We start from the raw sequence: 22,868 nt of genomic DNA, 5'->3' as shown, positions 1-22,868 counted from the left end.
AAGAGCTACCTTGTCAGGCCAGGACTCAGTCTATTTACATCTACAGGACAGTGGTCACTCTTTCAGTGACGAAGATGTGCACATCCTGGACAAGGAGGGATGCTGGTTTGAATGAGGAGTCAAAGAGGCCATTTATGTGAAAAAGGAACGACCATCTCTGAACCGAGGAGGAGGCCTAAGGGTACATCTCTCACCATCTTACAATGCAGTGATTGCAGCCATTCCCCAGCTCTCTGTGAATGGACATCATGGCCACTGATCAATGGACAATTTGCATATCAGTGATCACCGCGATCGTCCACAGTCAATGGTGCTAGTTTGGTCATTAGGTCAAGGTACTGTATATAAGGTTGGAGAAACCTGCAGTCAACTGAGACTGAGGAAATCACTTTGGATGAGTGTTAAAACGTATCAAAGAAAATATGTCCAGATGAACAGAATCAACTTTCTAGAATTTCCTTACCTCGATTATTGAGCATGCATCGAGACACTTTATAGTGTTTACATGTGGGCTACAAGATAGCTCAGTGGTTAACACTGGAAGTCCACACTATTCTGGATTTGCATGCTGGCTGGTTCATTATCTGTGTGGCATTCAAATATGTCAGTTAGGTTGTTTTATGACTCTGAATTGTCCTTATAAGATTATCCAGTGAATTGTGAATAAAAGTGTACCCTGTGCTTGAATGACACTTCCTCCAAGATTTTATGAAAAATGCCTAGTTATTGTGAGACAGTTACCCACACCCGGTGAGTCTGTAATAGAATATGTGGTTTGAAAAAAGGATAAATGGATGCTCTCTTGTACTAGCTCTTCTCAAATTATTTGATGTTTCACTCTTACTGCAATGTTTTTCACTTTGTGTCTTTGTTTATCATGTTTGTGTGCCAGCTGTGGTGTGCAGTGAATTCACTCAAAGTTCAATAATTTATTACCTTTTAAGATCATACCTGAAAAAAAATGAGCTTCTGGCACAGGATTAGTGTTTTCTTATAGTGATGTGACATATTTGCAAATCTAATTAACTGATCATTTCAAAAAGCAAATAAAGATATCATGTGCATATAGTATGCAAGCAAACATCTTCAGTACAATATCTTGCAGCTATAATCTTCTTTTTTCTTTTTTAGTAGACTCATGAAACAAAAGCAAGACTGACAAGCATGCCCTGACCAAAATGTCTTCTCTCTCTGTTGACCTTGCTTTTATTTTTATTCAAACATTCAACCAGCACTTGCAAAACCTAAATCTTTAACAGATGGAGATACTGATTAAATGATTACTGAAATTATCCTGGAACAAAAAAGGAAAAAAAAATGAAACGGAAATCTAGGGTTTATGAAAAATAGTGTATTTTCCATTGCTAATATTTTCTTCACGTGAGGTCACTGACCGCAAAATATAAGGAGATATTTCACCAGGTTGACGTCCATTGAACATACTTGTGCCTAATTTTTCCCATGACAGGCGGGTGCGGGACTGGTTTCCCATTTTGGTACCTGTAAGTTTTTCACGGGTGATCACCAGGGCCCGGTTCTCAGCCTCCAGCTGGCTTTTCCGTCCTTCTAGAGTTGATACTTCCTCTTGGCTTTCAAACAAAGCTGTTTCGAGTGTCTCCTTTTCATCTCTGTAAGAGAAACGTGCGCTCTTTGCTCAGCTCAAAATTACACACTGGCAGTATATTAATATATCATAGTTATTCAATAACTATTTTCTAGGTCAAAGACAAAGCAGAAGAGTGTGACTGAGGGTTCAATTCCTGTAGGCCTGTACTTTCAAAATGATATCTGGTTTCAACAACGTAGGTCAAAAATTTTAGAAAGATACTGAATATTTTTTAAATTACCATTCTGGGAAGTGTTTGTAATGAAAGAATGAAATAAATAAATAACATTAAAGAATTAACTACTTAGTTTACCTAATATGCAAACCCTTAAGTGAATAGCAAGAAGTAAAATGTATTAGTCAAGTTAAGTCAAGTTGGGGAGCATGCACTGTACAGTGCATTGCCGCACCCACTACACGATGGAACAACTCAGGATCCTGGTTGGCAAAACCCTAGATAGAAACTCCGGAAATGACCCTCTATCTGCCACAGCCAGGTGTTACATGGGCGACCCCTTGGCCTGGTCCAGCCACTTGGGTCCCCAACAATGAGGATCTTATGAGCTGGATCATCCTTGGGGATACGGGCAACATGGCCATATTGCCGTAACTGATGCTCCCTCACAATGCAGGTAATGTGCCTCATTCGGGACTCCATGAGCAACCGCTCATTTGACACAAAGTCAAACCAACAGTACCCAAGGATTTTCCGGAGAGACAAGCTCTGAGGTTAAGGCTCTGTGACAGTATCTGGAAGGTTGCTGGTTCAAATTCAACTACTGCCAGAAGTGATCGTGTTCCATTGGGTGCTTGAGTAAGGCCTTTAAACTGAAAATTTATCCAGGAGTGCTGTACAATGGCTATGCTCTGATCTCCAAAGGTCACGTCAAAAGTCAGTTTCCCCTTGGGGATAAAAAAGTATATCAAAGTGGATGCATGATTGAATAAGTATTTGAAAGAGATTTAGTCACTGATTAATCAGTTCATTGATTCATTTATTGAGTGCTGAGAAGCAGTCTTAAGCAGTGGCACCTGTTGTTCAGTTCCATTTTGAATATTGAGTATTTTTTGCATTGAGATTGTATATAATTTTATAATTATATAATACTTTTCAAATGATTTCCTTCAGAAACATTGGCTTTCACATTATGTGTGTGCATGAGTGTGTCATGTATTGGACTTTTGGCCTGTCCACCTTTGGTTCCTGCCTTTTACAGATTGCAGTCAGAGAAGGATTTGATATGAGTGACACAGTATTTGAAAAAGGAAACAAATAAATGGTATATTGCATGCTTAACTGATTTAAAATAAAGATAATGACTGGAGTGACTGATTTATTCTGTCTAGTATGACTGACTTAGTTATTATTATTATGTGAAGGTTATATAGATAGACCGAGAGAGTGGTTAACTGCATGCTTGAATAATTGACTGATGGATTATGTACTTGGCTATGTGAATTACTGCTGTATTCAATTAAGTTGACCAAGTGCATGCATGACTGAAGTTTGCATTTGGTATTTGAGAGAGGGCATTACTTATTAAATGATTCATGATTTAATTCTCTCACTGAATGAATACACAAGGAGTTAAATTGTAAGTTGAGTGCTGAAGCACATGAGTGTGTGCAAACCTGTCCTTCACTAAATAATGTGGATGCTCCATTAATTACTCATTTGAATGCACTGCGCATGACAAATTCCTGAAGTATCTGCTTGTTCAATAAACTGAATGTACCATTAGTTGGATAAACATGAGAATTGGTGGTTGATTTTTTGTTTTGCCTTTCTTTTAGACCCACATCTGTATATATGAGGTACTGTATTTCAAATGCGTTGTATTTCTTTCATAGCTAAGTCAGACTTACTTAAGACTATGTATTTGGCTTTAATTAAGTTGAAAAAAAGGAATTTAATAGTGCAGCTATTATTTTTTATTACCACTTTACACTCCCCTACTAAACGGATGCAAGTCATAAAAACCCACAAACAATTGTGCTTTTTTTGGAAGTGTAAACAACTCTCTTGTTTTTTATTGGCCCACCTAAAGTGCACACCACCAGAGACTGGCAGGTCCAGATTTGCAAAACAAGTTATAAAATACTAACTGAGCTGGAACACAGTAGAACATTGGCATTATTCAAATCTCTGTCCTGTATATCCCTGGAACATCAATGATTTTTAACTTTTTTTTCAGTTTTAAAATAAACATATTGAGCATGTCTTGAGCTGAAACAGAGATCATCAACAAGACCTGGGGGAGATACAACTTATGGCAACATGTGACCGAGTGCCTGCCACCTGAGAGATATCCAGAGGTAAAAATGGAGTAGGAAAAACTTTGGATCTTGGAAATTTGATCTTCACTGTAGAGGGCTACTCCACTAGTCTAGTGTGAAGGATTACATGTAGGTGGTAGCTCACTATTGCCTCTTTTATTGCAAACCCAGAAACAATGTGAACAGCCAAATGGAACAAGTTCAAACAGAACACGTTGTCTCTACACTGGTAAATTCTCTGAAGTCTTGTAAGTTGTCTTGGTTGCACAAAGTGTCACTTCTAATAGCTGTGGTGAGTAGGAGTAGGGAGTCACATTATCTCTGTCTATTTGCAGGTTATTTCAATTTAACATGACATAAAATATAAGCAAGATATAATAAGATTAATGTTCACATTGAGTTACAATGGTAAATCAAATATTTGATAATTACACGGTAACAGCAATGGAGAAAAGCTGATGTAATATAACAAGTTCGCAATCGTTTATAGGTAGAACACGAACAACACAGCGCTCTTCTGTCAATCTAGCTGAAGCCATGGTCAAATTAACATGGAGACTCCTCTGTGTGATTGCACCATTGTTGAACAACAAACAACCATAGGGGTATTTCTTTGGCCAGAGGCAGCAAAACCTGTTGAAATTCAATAAATGATGTTGGTTCAGCACAGTGAAAACAGCATGACTCAAAGAAAAGTTTATGAATGTGTAGAAAATTTTAGAGTGGGAAGAGCAAGTATAACCAATGAAGCTCACTCTGGTCAACTATCCTCATCGCTCATACAAGCCCACATCAACATGGTGAATGTCTTCATCAGAGCAGACCAATAAATTACAGTAAAAACTGTTGCTGCACATTTGGATATCACCTATCGATCTTCACATGCCATAGTGCATGATGACTTGGAGTATTGTAAAGTTTGCTGGGTACGCAAACTAATAGGTTCCCAAACAACTTACTGATCTGCCCAAGCCAACATCCTTTAGTGAATTTCAGCAGGGTTTACTCTCTCTGCCCAAAGAAATCTCAACAATGGTGTAATCTGGCAGAGGAACGTCCATGTTCATTTAACCTTGGCTTTAATTAGACTAACAACAGAACGCTGTGCTGTGAGTTTTTGAACTACCCACAAGTCATTGCGAACGCGTTGTATTGAGTAAGCTTCTATCTATTGCGGTCACCACATAATTTTCAAATTGCTTTTACTTTTTGATTTATCCTCATATATTATAGATTTAGAAATGTAAGTGAAGAATATCCAGAAAGGCAGCAGACTGACCGTATATCTACTGTATATGTGATCCATAATTAATCAGAAAATCTACACCATGATTAAAATTTCATATATATAATAATTTATATTAATAAATACATATATATACTGCATATATGTAGTGCTGTATATACACTGCATATACTGTATAAATGTATAACTAGTAATTACGTGTTTAAAAAATATTCCACAGTAAAATTTATACTTGTATGTCTATTCACCACTCTCCATTGCCAGTAAATAATGTTATGCTATGTCTAGAAATTATGAATTTACAACATATTGGCAGCTAAGTAAAATGAATTACACGTGAGGAAAAGAATACATATGTAGACAGCAAGGCTCCTCTTTCTTAAGATATTTTGAACAATAAATGGATGACTTTTATTCTTGACAAATCTTACTTTAAGGCTGCCACATCCTCAATCAGCCCTCGGCACTCCCGCTCCACTGTGGCCAACTGCACACTCAGACTGGCCTTATCTCTGGTCAGTTCCTCTTTCTCTTTTGCTGCTTGAAGAAGGGAGTCTGCCTGGCTCTCCAGTTCCCTTCGGCTGTGGCTCAGCTGGTCAGTGAGGATTTGCTTTTGTCGGTTTACCTGCAATAATAATAGATTAGTTGAGCAGTGAAAAAAACATAGCTTAGCCTATTGTAATGCAGTATCCATGAGAAAAATAAACAGATGGTGACTTTTAAAGCTATTTTATAACAGATTATCTGTGTTTCCTGGTGGACTGTCACTGTGATTGGTATACAACCCTGGGTTCAAATCTCGACAATGGGCAATGTCTGAAAAGAGTCTGCAAGATTTCCTGGGTACTCTAGTTTTCCTTTCAGACTGTAAAATATGTGCATATGTGTTTATTAGTTTGTATGTGCATATTAGTTTATTTTAGTTAGTGTGGTTGTGTGAATGAATGTGACTTACTGGGGCACCGCCCAGGGTGGTTCTTGTTCCCTGCAAACCTGAACAGGATACATAGGTTATAAAATGCAGTAGACAGATGGGTAAAAGCAACAAAATATCTTACAAGTGACAATTGCTTGACACACAATTATTTTTTTTTATCACTAATAAAACTGTATTTTATTTATTTATAAAGCACGCACTACACATATCATTAACATTCCCACATTGAAACTAAATGAAAATGTATCATTTAGGCCCCCCAGCTCCAATGCTTTTAACCACTGTATGTGAAAAGTAAAGCAACTGCATTATTATGTGTGTTTGTAGGAATCTTGACTAAAAGCCTTCTGGTGTGTATTTGATGAAATAGTAAAAAAGTGATTTTCAGGAGAAAGACCAGATAGCATAAGTACCCATGGTAACAGTTTAATCTGTGTCCCTCATAAAAAAGGTTATTACACAATACAGTATCATTGTTGTTCAGCTGTGATAACATAGGCAGGAGTTACTAATTTTGGGGGTGAAAATGTGAAACAATAGACAGTGAAAAGTTCAGTTCCAAAACAGTTAATGAATATTCTTTTCAGTCTCAGCAAATCAAGAAAGTGTGTAGCCCATTTAAATAGATTTGATTGTTCAAACTTTCTCCCTTCACATATTTCAATAATAAACATCCATGCCTTGAACCTTTTCAGAGTCTCCTGGAATTTATTTTCCCATCAAAGATATTTGCCAAATGAGAATTACTTTTTACGTCAGATCTAGTGCATGGTGGTTCCCTTGTTATTTGTGCTTGCTCAACTGTGATACCCAGAAGCATAAAAAAACAAAAGCTGAGCACAGTAAAACCACGTGACTGAGCAGATGTGATCCACTTATGTTTAAATTATTCCATCGATTCATTTCCTGGAATTGCTTATTCCGAGTAAGAAACAAGGGAAGTTGGAAGCCTATCTGGGAAGAACTGGGCAAAAAGCAGGCCTCCATCAATAGCAAGTTTAGAAAGTTGCCAATTGACTCAACAATCACATCTTTATGATAACTGCTTTAACTAGAGAAAACCCCATGTGCACAAGCGGAAAATGTAAGAATGTGGAATCTAAACACAAAGTGCAGTGAGGTAGCAGTGCCAACCACAGTGCAGTTGTCATAATTAATTAAATACAATTGCCCTATGCTAAAACAAATGCAGAATTCATGTAAGACTCTATTTGATTTCTTCAGTCAAACATACAGGCAGGTCTCACCTGGGTGTACTGTTCATGGAGCTGAGCCTTCTCATGTCGTAGGACATTAAGCTCCTGCTCAAGCTTCATCCTGGTTTCCTCCAGGGTAAGTCGGATGTTCTCCACACTGTTCTTTTCCGTTTTCAGGTCAAGCATCTCTTTTTCTAGTCTTGAAGCGTCTTCTCGCAATGTTAGACGCTCTTGTTCCAGTTCAAGCTTCTGCTGTCTCAGCTGATTCTTCTCAGAGTCAATCTGTAAGAAAATAATTTATTTAATATAAAGTTAACAAGAAAGAGAAAGAAATGAAATTTTAGGATGGAAAGTGCAGAGAAACAACTGATTAAATGGACTGTATGGCTATTCTGTTTGTGCACATGTTTGTTTTAATAACACTTGTAGGTAAAAAGGTGTGGCACAAATTTTATGAATGAAGGAAGAAAGGGCATAAGACAAAGTACGACAGCATCACCTATAAGATAATTAAATAGAAATGATCAACAGCAGTAGGGAGCTTGTATACACTACTGGTTAAAAGTTTTAGAATACTTCAGTTATTTCATTTTTTCTCCAAATTTCGTCAGTTAAAATGCAATGAGTGACATAAAATGGTGAAAAGGTAAGCAAATTGCAGATATTTAAATTTAAAGTTTAGGTCAGCAAACACTGAAAAAAGGAAATTTCTGAATATTACAAATGAGTCTTCATCAGAGAAAAACTAATAGCTTACAGATTTACAGTTTTATAGTTACAGATGTTCTGCAGAAATTAAATTATGCCTTGTAAGTTGATATAAACAATTTAAACAGGTGTCACAACTTCTGTCGATTACTTAAAAACCTTCTGTCTGTGTGTGGAGGTCAGTTGCTGTTGAATAATAAACCGGTGAGGCCATCTCTGGAATATTATGTGTGTATTTGGTTTCCATATTATAAGGAAGACATAATTACAGTAAAAAGAAATCAAGACCGGAGCTAGTAGACTAATTTTAACACTGGAGACTATCTACAAAATTTTCATACTCCAGTCCACACTGGCCAAAAGGGTGCTCAGCTCGCCTAAGATGCAGATAGCTCCATATGTAGCAGAATGCAAAATGAAGCTCTTAGGCCTTCCAGTGTGATGCATGAAGGAGGTTAGCAGCCAGACTACCTATTCTGAAGAGTGTTTACTGCTGGAGGTAAGACAGGAATGACATGTCTAAAAGAAAGAGACTCTAAGACACCACAGGAAGATCAACAAAACGAAATGAGGACAAAAAGCAGGATATTGAAGTTCAAAAACTAAATACAAGGTTTAGACATGTTCTTTTATGTTAATATGAAAACATTCAATAAAGGTTAACAAGTGTTTTGTACAATGTATGAAAGACTAATCATCATGCAGATGTTAATCTAAAGTAATTACCTAACAGGGATCTTGAACCACAGATGGAGTAGTAAATTATATACAAATAGAGCAACATATTTCCCACAAAAAGAATAGCTGTAAATTGAACAACTTATCTGTACTACCATTGTAACATCATGTTTTTTCCTAGGTATCTTCTTCCCTTAATGCAACATTATTTTAGATGCAAAGGTGAAACGGAATTTAAAAGCCATATTAGGTTAAATAGCCTGATGATTCATTCTTGTATTCTTCTGCTTTTCTTATATTACAGTATGTATAGTCACAGGTTCTAATCATTATCACCAATAAAAGTAGCTCCATAGCAACAGTTCGCCTTAATGGACTGAAAGATTAGTAAGAAACACTCATTGAAGGAAAAAATTACTGAGAGACCTGTAAGATGAGACGGTTCAGCTCAACTTTGTCTTTAGCCAAGCCTTCATTCAAAGCACCCATTTTCGCCAGAGAGTCTTTAAGTGTTGCTTCTTCACTTTGGAGTTTGTTGAAGGCAAGCTCTTTCTCCCTGCACTGGGACTCGACCTAAATCATAAGACACAGAGATTTTAATGATTAGCACCCCCTACGGAGACCAAAATGCAAGAATGTCTGAGAAATATAGATTTTTAAATGTTATTCATGATACAAATATACCACTTTCTAGTGACCACATCGATGCTTGACTACGCTATAAGAAATGTCCCTTCGCATACATTTACAGAAGCACACAGTCTTCCTACAGTTTTGTGATGTCTTGAGCTGGATTCTAGAATTATTGCACTTTTAATGAAATTATAAATTGTATAGGGCTCCATGCTCCCTCTTCCATTTTGGGAGCGTCTTGAAGTTGACACCATTGATAGTCATGACCAGGAAGAGCTAAGCAGATGAGGACAAACACACCTAGCAAGGGGATGGTGAAAAGTTCTCAGTGCTTTTATTAAAATAAATCAAAACAATCCAGTGTTAGAAAACTGCCGTGTTCCTTTTATAATAAATAAATAATCCATAAAAACAAAGGGCAAGTGGAGGTTAAAATGCAAATTAATAAATCCATTAAAAAAGTGAAAACTCAGGCCAGTGAGCCTCAGTGCCCCTTTAAAAATCTGACTCCTCTTCGGCTTACCCTCTCTGGACCTTGCAGTCTAAGGAGAAGTCCCCTAGCAGGCACAGACAACCTTCTTCTCCTGGCTTGTGTCCCCGTTGCCAATCCTACGGCATCTATGGGGAGCCACCGAGCCCTGCTCTGAGCCCACAGCTGACTTTCCAGGTTCTCCCTAGTGAAACCACACTCTGTCCTCTCACCGCCACAGATTTGTTTGCTCCTCATGGCAAAAGCACACAATCCTTAGGTTGCTCCTGCTACTTAGACATTCATACAGTTCAGGAGGGTAACCTCATCACACCAAAAACATGGGTGAAATTAAAGACATTTACAAGATGTTGACAGAGTAACTATTTTAAAAAATGAACACAGTGATTACAGTTTTGTTCCTATTAATATAGGCTCCATTTTCAATTTATCCTTTTATTTGTTTACATTCATTCATTGATCTATGTTTAGAGCTCCAGATTTTATAGCAGTGGGAGCTAGGCCCCACTCTGAACAAGGTGGCAGTCCACTGCAGAGGACACTCACACTTTCAAAGAGCCAATTTAGTGTCACTAATCAACATAATCAGCAAAGGAAAATATTTAAGCTTTCCAACTCATTCTTCTGGTTGTTTATAACTAATGTAAAAACATCTGCAAATGGAAAAAGGTAAACACTAAGAGCATGTTTTCTGGGTGAATCTAATGTCTGAAAATTGTCTGTGTGGTATCTACATGTTCTCAAAGTATCTGCATAGATTTCTTTCTAGGTCTCCCCCTTTTTCTGTCGCATTCTTAATGCAAAACAAATGTACAAAAGCAAAACACAGGAAAACACAACTAATACAAAAATATTGACACACATAACCAATGCAGCATCTCCGTCATCATGCTCAAAACAAGAAAAACACAAAGAAATCCATTAAAATTACAAAGACAACACACACACATACCTTAGCAAGGGCTTCTGCAAGGCCACCTTTCTCATCCTCTAAGACTTCCTTCTGCAGGTTTGCCTGATTCAGACTTTCTTTCAGCACCACCATCTCCTTCCTCAGGTTGGAATTTTTTGATTCAAGCTGTTCCAGGGCCTTTTGACTGTGAAAAAGGAAGATCAGTGTTAACTCACTCTGAAGTGTGCCTACTATACCCACGGGCAAAAACAGAACATTTATCAATCCCATCTTGCAGATTTATTACAATCATGTTTCCCACTAATCTGGTTCCCTGGGTGACAACTACCTTTAAGTGTCTGCTCGCTCTAAATTCAAAGGGTAGGTATACCGTAGGATAAAGGTTTTTAGCCAAGTGAAAAAAATTGGTTCTTTTTTCATTACATTTATAACAGTTGATATTTTTAAAACTAGAGTTTCTTTATGTGTTTTCTTAATTTCATGTAAAAACATCAGAATCAACTACTGCCCAAACAGTTCAGCCCAAAGACCCCACCAAATACCACCAGTTGAGACAGAATGCATGTTAGGACTTAGTAGTTAAAACCAACTGTGCAGTGAGGGTTTATGTGGTTTTGAAAAAGCAAGCAAACTGCTCAGGGAATGACTAGATGTACAGTAGTCAGAAGCAGGCAGAAGTTAAGAAGAAGAGTTGATACCATTAAGCAAAAGTCAACAAACTGGAAAACACCTGAAGTATGAACATAAGAACTTAAGACGTTTTGCTAAACAAGAGGAGACCACTCAGTCCAACAAGGTTGTTTGCTTAGCTGATAGCTAAGCTGTCCCAATATCTCATCCACACACTTCTTAAAGGTTGTAAAGGTTTTTTTTTACAACTATATAAGTCAGTAGTTTGTTCCAGACTCCCATACCAAGTGCTTCCTGGCTTCGGTTCCTTTAATTTTCACTGATGTCCTTGAGTAGATGATTCACTATTCAGTTAAAAGAATTTTGCCAAATCTACTTTATCAATGCTTTTGAGGACCTGGATTACATTACCATGCAGTCTCCTCTGCTCAAACCTCTTCTTTTGGCTGCTCCCATTAGGGGTCACCACAGTGGAGCATCTTTGTCCTTATGTTCTTGTCCTCTGCATCTTGCTCTGTTACACCTATCACCACTATGTCTTCAGTTACCACATCCATAAAAGTCCTTTTAGGCCTTCCTCTTTCCCTCTTGCCTGGCAGCTCTATTCTTAGCATACTTCTCCCAATATACCCAACATCTCTCTTCTGTACATATCCAAACCAACACAATCTTGCTTTCCTGGCTTGGTCTCCAAACCATCCAACCTGCGTTGACCCTCTAAATGTACTTGTTCCTACAAATGAGCAGGTTTAATTATCTGAGTCTTTCAGACTATGACATGTCCTGGGATACACCCGGCTGCTCTCCTCTGCATAACTTCAAGTGCTGCTATATCGTTTTATTTGCCATTTTAATAGCTTCTGCACATTGTTTAAATGATGAAAATGTTATGTCAACATAAACACCTAGATTCTTTTCATATATTGCTTCCTGTTTGACAGTGTCTCCAGTTTTATATTATAATTGATGTGTTTTTGCTCTCACGTAGCACTTTGTATTTTACATTACTTTACTACATTATATTGCAAGCATTCGCCCAGTTCTAAAGTTTGCCTTTCTGAATTGTTTTTGCTGTCTTCTCAGTATCTGCCACTCCTCTAGTTTTTTAGAAGATTAACTATACTAGAATGTCATTATTATAAATCAGAAAAAGTTTGTACTCTTTGACTCCTGCCAGTTAACCAACTGGAGATCCAGTTTTGTAGGTTACCTCTGATGCCAGTAGCTTCTAGTCTCAGAATTAGTCTCAGATGTGGGATATATCAGAGGCTTTTTGAAAGTTTAATAAATGATGTAGTATGATTTGCTTTTGTCAATTACTGCAGTTGCCTGTCCAAAAATATCTAAAACATTACTTTGACAAGATCTTCCAAAACCAATGCTGCCTGTTATTTAGTATGTTATTTCATATAGGCATTTTTCTAATTTAATTCTTATTATAGTTTCCATATTTTTGCATGATACAGAATTGTTGGTCTGTAATTGGGGACATGAGAGTGCACTACAGTACAGATTAAGGTATCATGACCTAGATGAATATGATGTCTGAGGGCAGATAATCAAAATTTGGATCATAAAGTCAAATTGTTATTATCTGCCCCAAAGATAGTGGCCGAAACCACAAAGAAATCCTTCCAAAATTTAATACTTAATGTTATTTAATAAATTGAGGCAATGAAAAATTTATGAAAGAATCCTACACACAAGGAAACCCAAAAGAGTAGACTAAGGCTTCAACAATGAACAAAACTGAAAAAAAAAAACAGTAAAACTGACAAAGAGAAAACTTAAGAAACTAAATTCTTCAATAATAGATGAAAAATAAATTTATAAAGTAGAAAATAAGTAATTAACAAAGGAGGGCAAGAAGGGAAATAAAAGTTATTCAAAGAAACAAATAAACAAGAAAAATAGCTAAAATTCAAAACCTAAAACTTAATTTGCAAAAGCATAAAAGTTAATGTTCAAGAACACCAAAAGAATCAGAAGACAGCTGCCCTTTTAACAACAGAAACACAAAAGACGCTGAAGGACATGGCAGCGCATGTTGTTCTGATGCCAGTGGCAGGCAGGTGACTTTTATAGGTGACTATGGACCACAGCACCTGTGAGTTCTAATTGTATATAGGGCCTCACTCCTGCAAATAATTCAGAGTAAGGGACCAAGGTGAAACTATGAATAAAAAAAAATTAAAACAGGACAAGATGAAGATGGGAATATTGCAAAAATAAAGAAAAAAAAAGTGTGCATGAGGAATTACTGTGGTTTTAACAACAGGATTCTCCTGTGCTTTCAAACGCGTGACTGTGGTATGTGACTGTTCTGTTAATTCACGATGTACTGATCAGAGGTCTGCAATAGAGCAAAAAATTTCTCTGTAATGAGTGTGAAACAGTTTTATGACTAAACAATCTACTAGTGTGCCTTAAATAATGGCCAAATTTAAAAAGACAGAATTCTTGACATGTCATCATTAGACAAAAGAACATGAAACTGAGTCAAAGCATGATAAAGAAAGTTTGATAGCAGGAGAACAGAAGGAGAGCACATATTGAGGAAATAACCTGAGATGCATTCTATACGGGTGGAAAACCTGAAGCCTGGAAGTAACAGGCAGGAAATCTAGCTGCAGTTCTCTACTATGGTAATTCAAAGGGATTTCAAAATTATTAGGAGAGACACTTCAATTATACTAGGACATGTCATTTCACATTATCAAATCAGATGTTGCTTGGTGTTATGAAGGTTAGCAGATCATGTTGATACTTAATAAAATGAGTCTCAAGCACGGCAGACATGTATTTATTATTTTACATTGCTTTGGGTAGAACTCCCTCATGTATCCTTGCTGTATGTTTATGTTTTGATTCTCACCCAGAGATAAATAAAAATATGACAATTATGCATTCATCTATCTGTCTATTTATCTAAACCCAGATGTTATAATTTAAGAGTTGCTGAACTTTAAAGACTTTTCTGGCAGCATCAACCATAAGGTAGAAACCAACCTTGGATGAGGTACCAGTTCATCGAAGGGTATCCTTATACACACCTACAGACACTAAAGCAAATCACAGTAACTAAACAACCTAATTTGAATGTCTTTTGGTTGTGGCAGGAGAAATGGAAATGTATAATGAAGAAAGATCCACATAGACACAGTAAAAAGAATACAGACAAGGCTGTGAATGTGTGGCATTAAACTCTATATCACAGTGTATATGTATTGTAGAAATGGTGCTACACCCAGAGATGGTTGCATCCAATGCCTTCAGGAAAAACATCTGATCTACATAATCCTGAACTGAATAACCAGGTTAGGAAATAGATGGACAGATTGTTATTTTGTGGATCTCTGCTTAGATAAATACTGACCACAAACCCATGATATATGCTATAGTATTTATGTATACCACTCACCTCTTTCTACTCTTATTACACTTTCTGAAAGAATGCAAATCTGATAAACAGCACATATGTAGATACATCAAAATGTTATTAGATTTTTAGAATTTTTTAGGCACAGCCTAACTGTCTCATCAGTTTTAATTTGATACAGCGTCTTTAATGGTAATCTGCATCCCAAAGTTCTTCAGCTTGCAGAGCAGAACTGGAGGGTAAACCTGTTATGTAAATAATTTGGGGTTAAATAGTAAAGTTGGGGGGCCAGGAGGGTTGTCGTTTGAACCTAAGTTGCTGTGCCACCAACTCCATATTTAACAAACTTAAACTTTAAAGAATACTCTTTTTCCCGTTAGTTATTGTCATATTTGGTGTTACTGAAAAGGCTGGCTTACGAAGCCCAGTTTGTTTGCCTTGGCTGGAGGGTTTTGTTGTTTGATGTCATTTTTGGACTTACTTTAAAACCTTTGTTGAGTTTTGACAAATCACTTGTCACTTCATTAGGCAGCTCACAGGCTTGCAAAAGACTAATGCGTGGAGGCAGGGAGAATTGGCTGCAGCTGCGCTGCTACTAGTAAGGCGTGGCTCATGACATCGTTTAGCATTTACTGGCACTAAGGTGGCCATTTGCCAAAAGGAAGTGGAACCTGGCTCAAAAAAAAAAAAAGAAAACATCAAGCCTGGAGGCTAACTATTAATTGCTAGCAGAGAGGGATGAAACTCAAAAAGAAGACTGCAGGTTTTTCCTTTGAATTTGCAGAGCTCAAGCCAAAAGTACTCCAAGTATTATCAACCAATAAAGAAGGCCCACATTAGCCGTCTTCTTTTTATCGCTATTTTGGTATGCTTATTTTATTTCTGTGGTGTTAATTAAAAAAATGTTGGCCCGTGTAATCAATTGGTTATTTTACCTGTGCAATCAAAACTTTCATCCTTATTAGATTAAAAAAAAGATGACATATTTCTGTACTTTCTCTGGCACTGAGGTTTCACTGTCATGTGAACATTCAAATTCATGCTGAAGACTCACCATTTCTCTCATGCTTCCTGAGATGACTGTCTTATTTAACGTGTTTCCTTCTGATCTCTTATCCAGCACGCTCTGGTAATCTTTATCATCTGCTCCTGCATGCACTACTGGGCAACTGACGTTATAGCTCAGTTTGAATGATATCCTATTATAAGGTTCTTTGTTGATTCTTTTTTATTCAGCCCTGAACAGGAAAACAACTAACTGTGTATAAAAGCTTTCTGATCAGCTGCTGTACAGATACCACACACACATACAATGGGTTAAAATACTTTGAGTTGTGCACTGAGAGAAACAATGCTAAAACAGCTATGGTATTTGGAATAGCTTAGCCATTCCATGCACCATTATATTGTTACAGATTGAGTACAATCAGGTGCCTTAAATTTTTAAACGATATGTGGTTAATTTCAGTGTATTTGATAAAACCCATGGATGTGAATCTAAAAAAAGAATGGGAGAATGGGAAACCACACAGGAACAGTAGCACTGCTTTGACATTGGGTGCTACCAGTTTGCAAAACAGAGCAGAAATGTGCGTACGCAAGGTGGGGGAGATGCCATGAGAATGTGTGTGGCTTTATGCCAAGTTTAGTTGTCATACATCGCAATGTGAGCATGGAAATGGGCGTATGCAACATTTCTGTGTGTACACAACGTTTATACATGAGGCCCCAGGTGTTTACCCTTGTCTGGGTTTGATGGTAAATCAAAAGTTGTTTTTGGGGCTTTTCTGTTTTGAAACTCCTAGTTCACAACACAACAAGAAATGCAAAACACATTTATCCAAGTCTTTTCTGAAAACAGAAACTCCGGGAATTTGTAGGCATGTTAAGCTTTAATATGGTGGAGATGGATCACAAGCTAAAATATTAACGCAATATGGATCTCTACTTACTTTCAGGAATGAAAATTTTAATCCAAATCACAACTTTTAACCTGAATCAAATTCTGCTAATTGTGTTTAATAAGTTTGATATTTTATAAAATAGAGCTGTCCATTGCAGGGGTAGTAAGCTAAAGTCTACCATAATATGTTCATTCCATTTTGAAGTTTATTCACAAATGTAATATGCTCTCTAACCTGCGTTCTAGCTCCTTCCGACAGTGCTCCTTTTCTCTTTCTAGATCCTCTTTCTGATCCTCCAAGTGGTCACGCTGGCGCTGCAGATCAAGGTTCATGGATTTTAACTTGTCAAGATCACCCTGCAAGGTATCAATTTGTTGGTTCAGGCCCTGGATAAGTTTCTCCAGATTTCCCTTCTCGCTAAGTGAACACAAAAATCAGAGTATTAAGGTGAGCACAAAATGACTTTATTCACAGAAGACAAAATGACATCACAACAAACATCAAGTTTGTCAAAGCAAGTAATCCTTCTGTTATTCCAATAAGCAAAAAAGACACATTTTTAACTTTTTCATTACCCTGTACAAAGATAACTTTCAATACTAAAATGAATAAAAACCATACTGCAGTACCACTACTCACTATAAAGTAGCCATGTGAAAAGTTTGTGAAATGCTACAGAAGCCTCACCTTTGTAGCAACTCACACATGAACTGCTATGGGTTGAGGAAGTCTTGAAAATTAGAATATGTAAGAAAGTAAAAAAAAACATGTAGAATGATATTTTTGTTTCTTGTTCAATAGAGTTTGGAACCAGTTGGGCAGTGAGGGTATTGATAAATTAGAAAGTTAAAAATTCCATCTGAGTTGGAGTTGATGGTGATTTGAATAAAGTAGTTTCTCTTTACATATCCATCCATTCATTCTTCCAGGCATGCATTTATTCATTTTCTAAATAAATATTTTTTAAATTGATAATTCATATGACAAAGGGGGCAAGGCAAGAATTAGTCAGTCACATGACCCCCTCATTCAGACTGCATAGTTTAGTTTTTCCAGTCCATCTGACTACTTCACTTTTTATTTTGGGAGCAAACATAAACATACACAACCATCACACAAAAGGCAACGCAAAGCAGCAATTTAAGTGCTGATCTACTTATGGCACCTATAATTACATATTCAGTGGGCACATATTTATATTTAAAAACATGTACTACCCCTTACCTTCCAATGAGCTCAACTGATGAACGGTAGCGCTGTGCATCCCTTTTGCTCTCTTCCAGTGATCGTTCAACCTGTTGACACTCAAGTCTCATATGTTGCAGTTTCTGTTCTAGAGATCTCTTTTCTGAATCGCTGTCAGCTTGCTGCTTTCGCAGGGTCCCTAGTTGTTCTTGAGCCACATCCAAACGAGTGCGGAGTTCCTTCAGTCAGATAAAAGAAAAAGCAATGAGAAATGATGTTGTTACATTGAAGACCTTAATCTTAAAGCAAGTGTAATTCCTAAAATTTTAATGGTGTTGACTATCATACACCAGCCTGGGAATGGTAACAGCACTCAGTCACCAACAATATGATCAGGCATTCCATATTCAAATTCAGTGCCACCTGCAGGTAAGCCTATAAAAAGGTCAGGCTTACTATAATTGCACATTCTAGTGTTCGTTCTAAGGAAAGCAAGTTACCTAAAAGAGTGATTAAATCAGCAAAAATCCAGTATTGGCAAGCATTACATTATTATGGAAAATACATCTGACATTTGTACCCTTGTATCTTTTAAGTAGATTGGCTAGTCTGTCTTTACACTCTCTCTTGATTCAGAAATTAGTGCAATCCTAGTTCATTTTGTAACTGTAATGCCATCTCCACAATAGATGTAAACCATAAAATGAGCTAACCCAAATACTAATTTACACTGATATGATTATTAGTTACTAATGGTTTTGCAAGCCCCTCCTTAAACCGGCACCTTATCGTGGTGGAGGGGTTTGCATGTCCCAATGATCCTAGGAGCTCTGTTGTCCGGGGCTTTATGCCCCTGGTAGGGTCACCCAAGGCAAACTGGTCCTGGGTGAGGGATGAGACAAAGAGTGGTTCACCAAAATGAAGACTAAATATTTTGGACTGCGTTTTCCTTCACCCAGACACGGGTCACCGGGGCCTCCCTCTGGAGCCAGCCCTGGAGGTGGGGCTCGATGGCGAGCACATGGTGGCCGGGCCGGCACCGATGGGGCTCGGCCAGGCACAGCCCGAAGAGGCAACGTGGGTCGCCCTTCCCATGGGCTCACCACCTATGGGAGGGGCCAAGGAGGTCGGGTGCAGTGTGAGTTGGGTGGTGGCCGAAGTCAGGGACCTTGGCGGTCCGATCCGTGACTATAGAAGCTGGCTCTTGGGACGTGGAATGTCATCTCTCTGAAGGGGAAGCAGCCTGAGCTAGTGCATGAGGTCGAGAGGTTCTGGCTAGATATAGTTGGGCTCACCTCGACGCACAGCTTGGACTCTGGAACCAATCTCCTTGAGAGGAGCTGGACTCTCTACCACTCTGGAGTTGCCCCCGGTGAGAGGCGCCGAGTGGGTGTGGGCATACTTATTGCCCCCCAACTTGGAGCCTGTTCATTGGGGTTTACCCAGGTGGATGAGAGGGTAGCCTCCCTCCGCTTTCAGGTGGGGAGACGGGTCCTAACTGTTGTTTATGCGTATGCGCCGAACAGCAGTCTGGAGTACCCGCCCTTTTTGGAGTCCCTGGAGGGGATGCTAGAGGGCATACCTTCTGGGGATTCCCTCGTTTTACTGGGAGATTTCAATGCTCACGTGGGCAATGACAGTGAAACCTGCAAAGGTGTGATTGGGAGGAATGGCCCCCCCGATCTGAACCCGAGTGGTGTTTTGCTATTGGACTTCTGTACTCATCACAGATTGTCCATAACGAACACCATGTTCAAGCATAGTGGTGTTCATATGTGCACTTGGCACCAGGACACCCTAGGCCTCAGTTTGATGTTCAACTTTGTGGTCGTGTCGTCAGACTTGCGGTCACATGTCTTGGACACTTGGGTGAAGAGAGGGGCGGAGCTGTCAACTTATCATCACCTGGTGGCGAGTTGGCTTCGATGGTGGGGGAGAATGCTGGTCAGGCCTGGTAGACCCAAACGTATTGTGAGGGTCTGCTGGGAACGTCTGGCAAAGTCCCCTGTCAGAAGTAGCTTCAACTCCCACCTCTCGATCACGTCTTGAGGGAGGTGGGGGACATTGAGTCCGAATGGGCCATGTTCCGTGCCTCTATTGTTGAGGCGGCTGACCGGAGCTGTGGCCGTAAGGTGGTCGGTGCCTGTCGTGGCGGCAATCCCCGAACCCGTTGGTGGACACCGGTGGTGAGGGATGCCGTCAAGCTGAAGAAGGAGTCCTACAGGACCCTTTTGTCCTGTGGGACTCTGGAGGCAGCTAATAGGCACCGGTAGGCCAAGCGGAATGTAGCTTCAGTGGTTGCTGAGGCAAAAACTCGGGTGTGGGAGGAGTTTGGGGAGGCCATGTAGAACGACTTTCGGATGGCTTCGAGGAGATTTGCCGGTCCACCATCCGGCATCTCAGGAGGGGGAAGCAGTGAAGTGTCAACACTGTACATGGTGGGGATGGTGCGCTGCTGACTTCGACTCGGGATGTTGTGGTTCGGTGAGGGGAGTACTTCGAAGACCTCCTCAATCCCACTTACATGCCTTCCAATGAGGAAGCAGAGCCTGGGAACTCGGAGGTGGGCTCCCCCATCTCTGGGACTGAGGTCACCGAGGTGGTCAAAAAACTCCTTGGTGGCAGGAACCCAGGGGTGGATGAGATACATCAAGAGTTCCTCAAGGCTCTGGATGATGTAGGACTGTCTTGGATGACACGCCTCTGCAACATCGCATGGATATCAGGGACAGTGCCTATGGATTGGCAGGCTAGAGTGGTGGTCCCCCTCTTTAAGAAGGGGGTCCGGAGGGTGTGTTCCAACTACAGAGGGATCACACTACTCAGCCTCCCTGGAAAAGTCTATTGCGTACGCACAGAAATGTTGCGTAAGAACGTTTCCACGTTCAAATCGCGATGTATAAAACCTAAACTTGGCGTAAAGCCACACACATTTCCATGGTACCTCATACCCTGTCGTACGCAAGTTCTCCGTTCAATTTTGCAGACTGGTGGCACCCAGTGTCAAAGCAATGCTACTGTTCCTGTGTGGTTTATGTTTCTTTTTCAGATCCACATCCCTGACGCAGCTTTATAAATACACTAAAATTAACCACATATTGTTTATTAGTTTAATGCAAGTGATTGTAATTAACCTGTAACAATATAATGGTCCACAGAATGGTCAAACTATTCTAAATACCATAGCTGCTTTAGCGTTGTTACTCTCACTGCACCTTCTTCTTCTTCTTCAGCTGCTCCCGTTAGGGTTTGCCACAGCAGATCATCTTTTTCCATATTACTCTCACTGCACCACTGGGAGCAGCTGATCGGAAAGAGAATTATCGGTATACAACATCAAACACACGCTACCTCAGCCATGCTTCCTATTTGAACTGCTTCTCACAAAGCAAACGCTACAAAACCTTTACTGTACGGACCTCAGACCTTCAGAAAGAGTTTCATCCCAAGAGCTCTAAATGTGATCAATCAGTCCATCAAGTGCTCCTTGTAGAACTGTTTGTACTTATAAATACAATTACCTCACTGTAAACTTGCGATACAGTTGTAATATTGCACAACCTAAGCCACTTTATAATGAGCGTATTTGCATATGATGGCGATATCATTTTTAAGATGAAATGCAGCAAAATATGTTTATTATATTATACAGATAAAACTTTAACTTTATTTAAATAATCTATATTGTTAATAGTTAATGGACACAGTGTCGCTATGCTAGCAACGATCTGGCGCTCCGTTAATGGATTGTTCCTGCCTCACACTGTATGCTTCACTGGGACTGGCGTGAAGGATAGAATAATTAAACATGTACTACGAAGATATTTCAATGTTCCTTAAAAGTTTTGAAGAATCTACGTTATAAGCTTACAGATGGCTTAACGTCTATTACAGAGCTGATTGTGTGGCGATTGGGTATTTGGAGAAAGAAAAGGAAGGACAGGAATTGGAGGTTAGTATGTTTGAAAGAGACAGCACTGCTGCAATAAATTATTTCATCGAAGGTCGCGCACAATTACTGAGCCACCATGTCCCCATGTTTAATTACATGCTTTAACTCCTATCATCATGAAAATGAGATCATGTATACATCTCAGTATTTTAATTATTCAGAAAGATGTAATATCACGAATGTAATGGATTCTGTGTCCTGTCAGAGGAAGAGAAAGCTGGTTTAAGAAGCACATAGTGATTCACACACATAGAGCACATAGAAGATCAAATACAAAAAAAGAATTTAACATACTACTTTAGTTATGATGGGATTTGAGAAACTAGTAAATTAAGCGATTTTAAGATTAAGTTTATGATGTTCTACTTTAATGACAAAATAAACTACATGACTAAAGTAGAAATTTTAAGACTAAAGTTGACATTTCATGCTTTTTCCCCACTGTGTGCCTTTTTTCTTTTCTCTGTACCCTAATAAGCTTCCATATGACACTCAGACGGTGGGCTACGACTCGCCTTTTCACGGCGACTTTGATATGCGACTTCTTTTTTATTTTGGGCACTTTGCGACTTTGTGAACTTCAGCTTTCGTGTTTCTACGACACGCTATGTCACTCGATCAGCTTCCTTTTCTTGTTTATACCTCTGTTTAAACCAAGAAATAGTACATGTTTCCTTGCCTTCACTTGGTATTTGCTGAAATTGTTCTATTTTTCCTTGTGGTTTTGCCATTGTCTTTTCACAGAAGGCTGATCTTAAGGGCTATTTATATTGATTTGCATATTCAAAGAGGCATAATTCTGGGAGGAAATGGGGTGGGGCAGCAGGCGCTTGCCCGTGCGTTACTTTTCACGCTGATCGGGATTTATGGAGCAGAAGAACGTGGAAGTTTGCGTACACACAGATTCCTGCATCTGGATTTTTCTGTGCATACGCACATTCCCGCTTTTGTGCTTATGCCATGTTATAGTGAGAGCTACAACTCGCCTTTTCACGGCGACTTTGATATCTGACAACTTCTTTTTTATTTCAGGCACTGTGAAACTTTGTGAACTTGAGCTTTCGAGCTTCTCCGACATGCTATATCACTTGATCAGCTTCCTTTTGTTGTTTATACCACTGTTTAAATCAACAA

General features: G+C 39.0%; 1 protein-coding gene across 2 annotated transcripts in view; it reads right to left on the bottom strand.

The window, feature by feature from the left end:
• Positions 1–22,868, bottom strand: part of crocc2 (ciliary rootlet coiled-coil, rootletin family member 2) — a 232,484-nt gene that overhangs the window by 68,458 nt on the left and 141,158 nt on the right. For both annotated transcript variants that reach the window (XM_039763044.1, XM_039763051.1), the window contains exons 13-19: positions 17,822–18,021; positions 16,832–17,014; positions 10,724–10,868; positions 9,075–9,221; positions 7,314–7,544; positions 5,561–5,754; positions 1,501–1,628 (exon numbers count right to left, since the gene is read on the bottom strand). In XM_039763044.1, coding sequence (XP_039618978.1) covers positions 1,501–1,628; positions 5,561–5,754; positions 7,314–7,544; positions 9,075–9,221; positions 10,724–10,868; positions 16,832–17,014; positions 17,822–18,021 — 1,228 coding nt within the window. The remainder of the gene's footprint in view (positions 1–1,500; positions 1,629–5,560; positions 5,755–7,313; positions 7,545–9,074; positions 9,222–10,723; positions 10,869–16,831; positions 17,015–17,821; positions 18,022–22,868) is intronic.

The sequence above is a fragment of the Polypterus senegalus genome, chromosome 1 (genome assembly GCF_016835505.1).
Source record: "Polypterus senegalus isolate Bchr_013 chromosome 1, ASM1683550v1, whole genome shotgun sequence".
In the NCBI taxonomy this organism is placed as follows: Eukaryota; Metazoa; Chordata; class Cladistia; order Polypteriformes; family Polypteridae; genus Polypterus; species Polypterus senegalus.
This window is presented reverse-complemented; position numbering and strand designations above follow the sequence as displayed.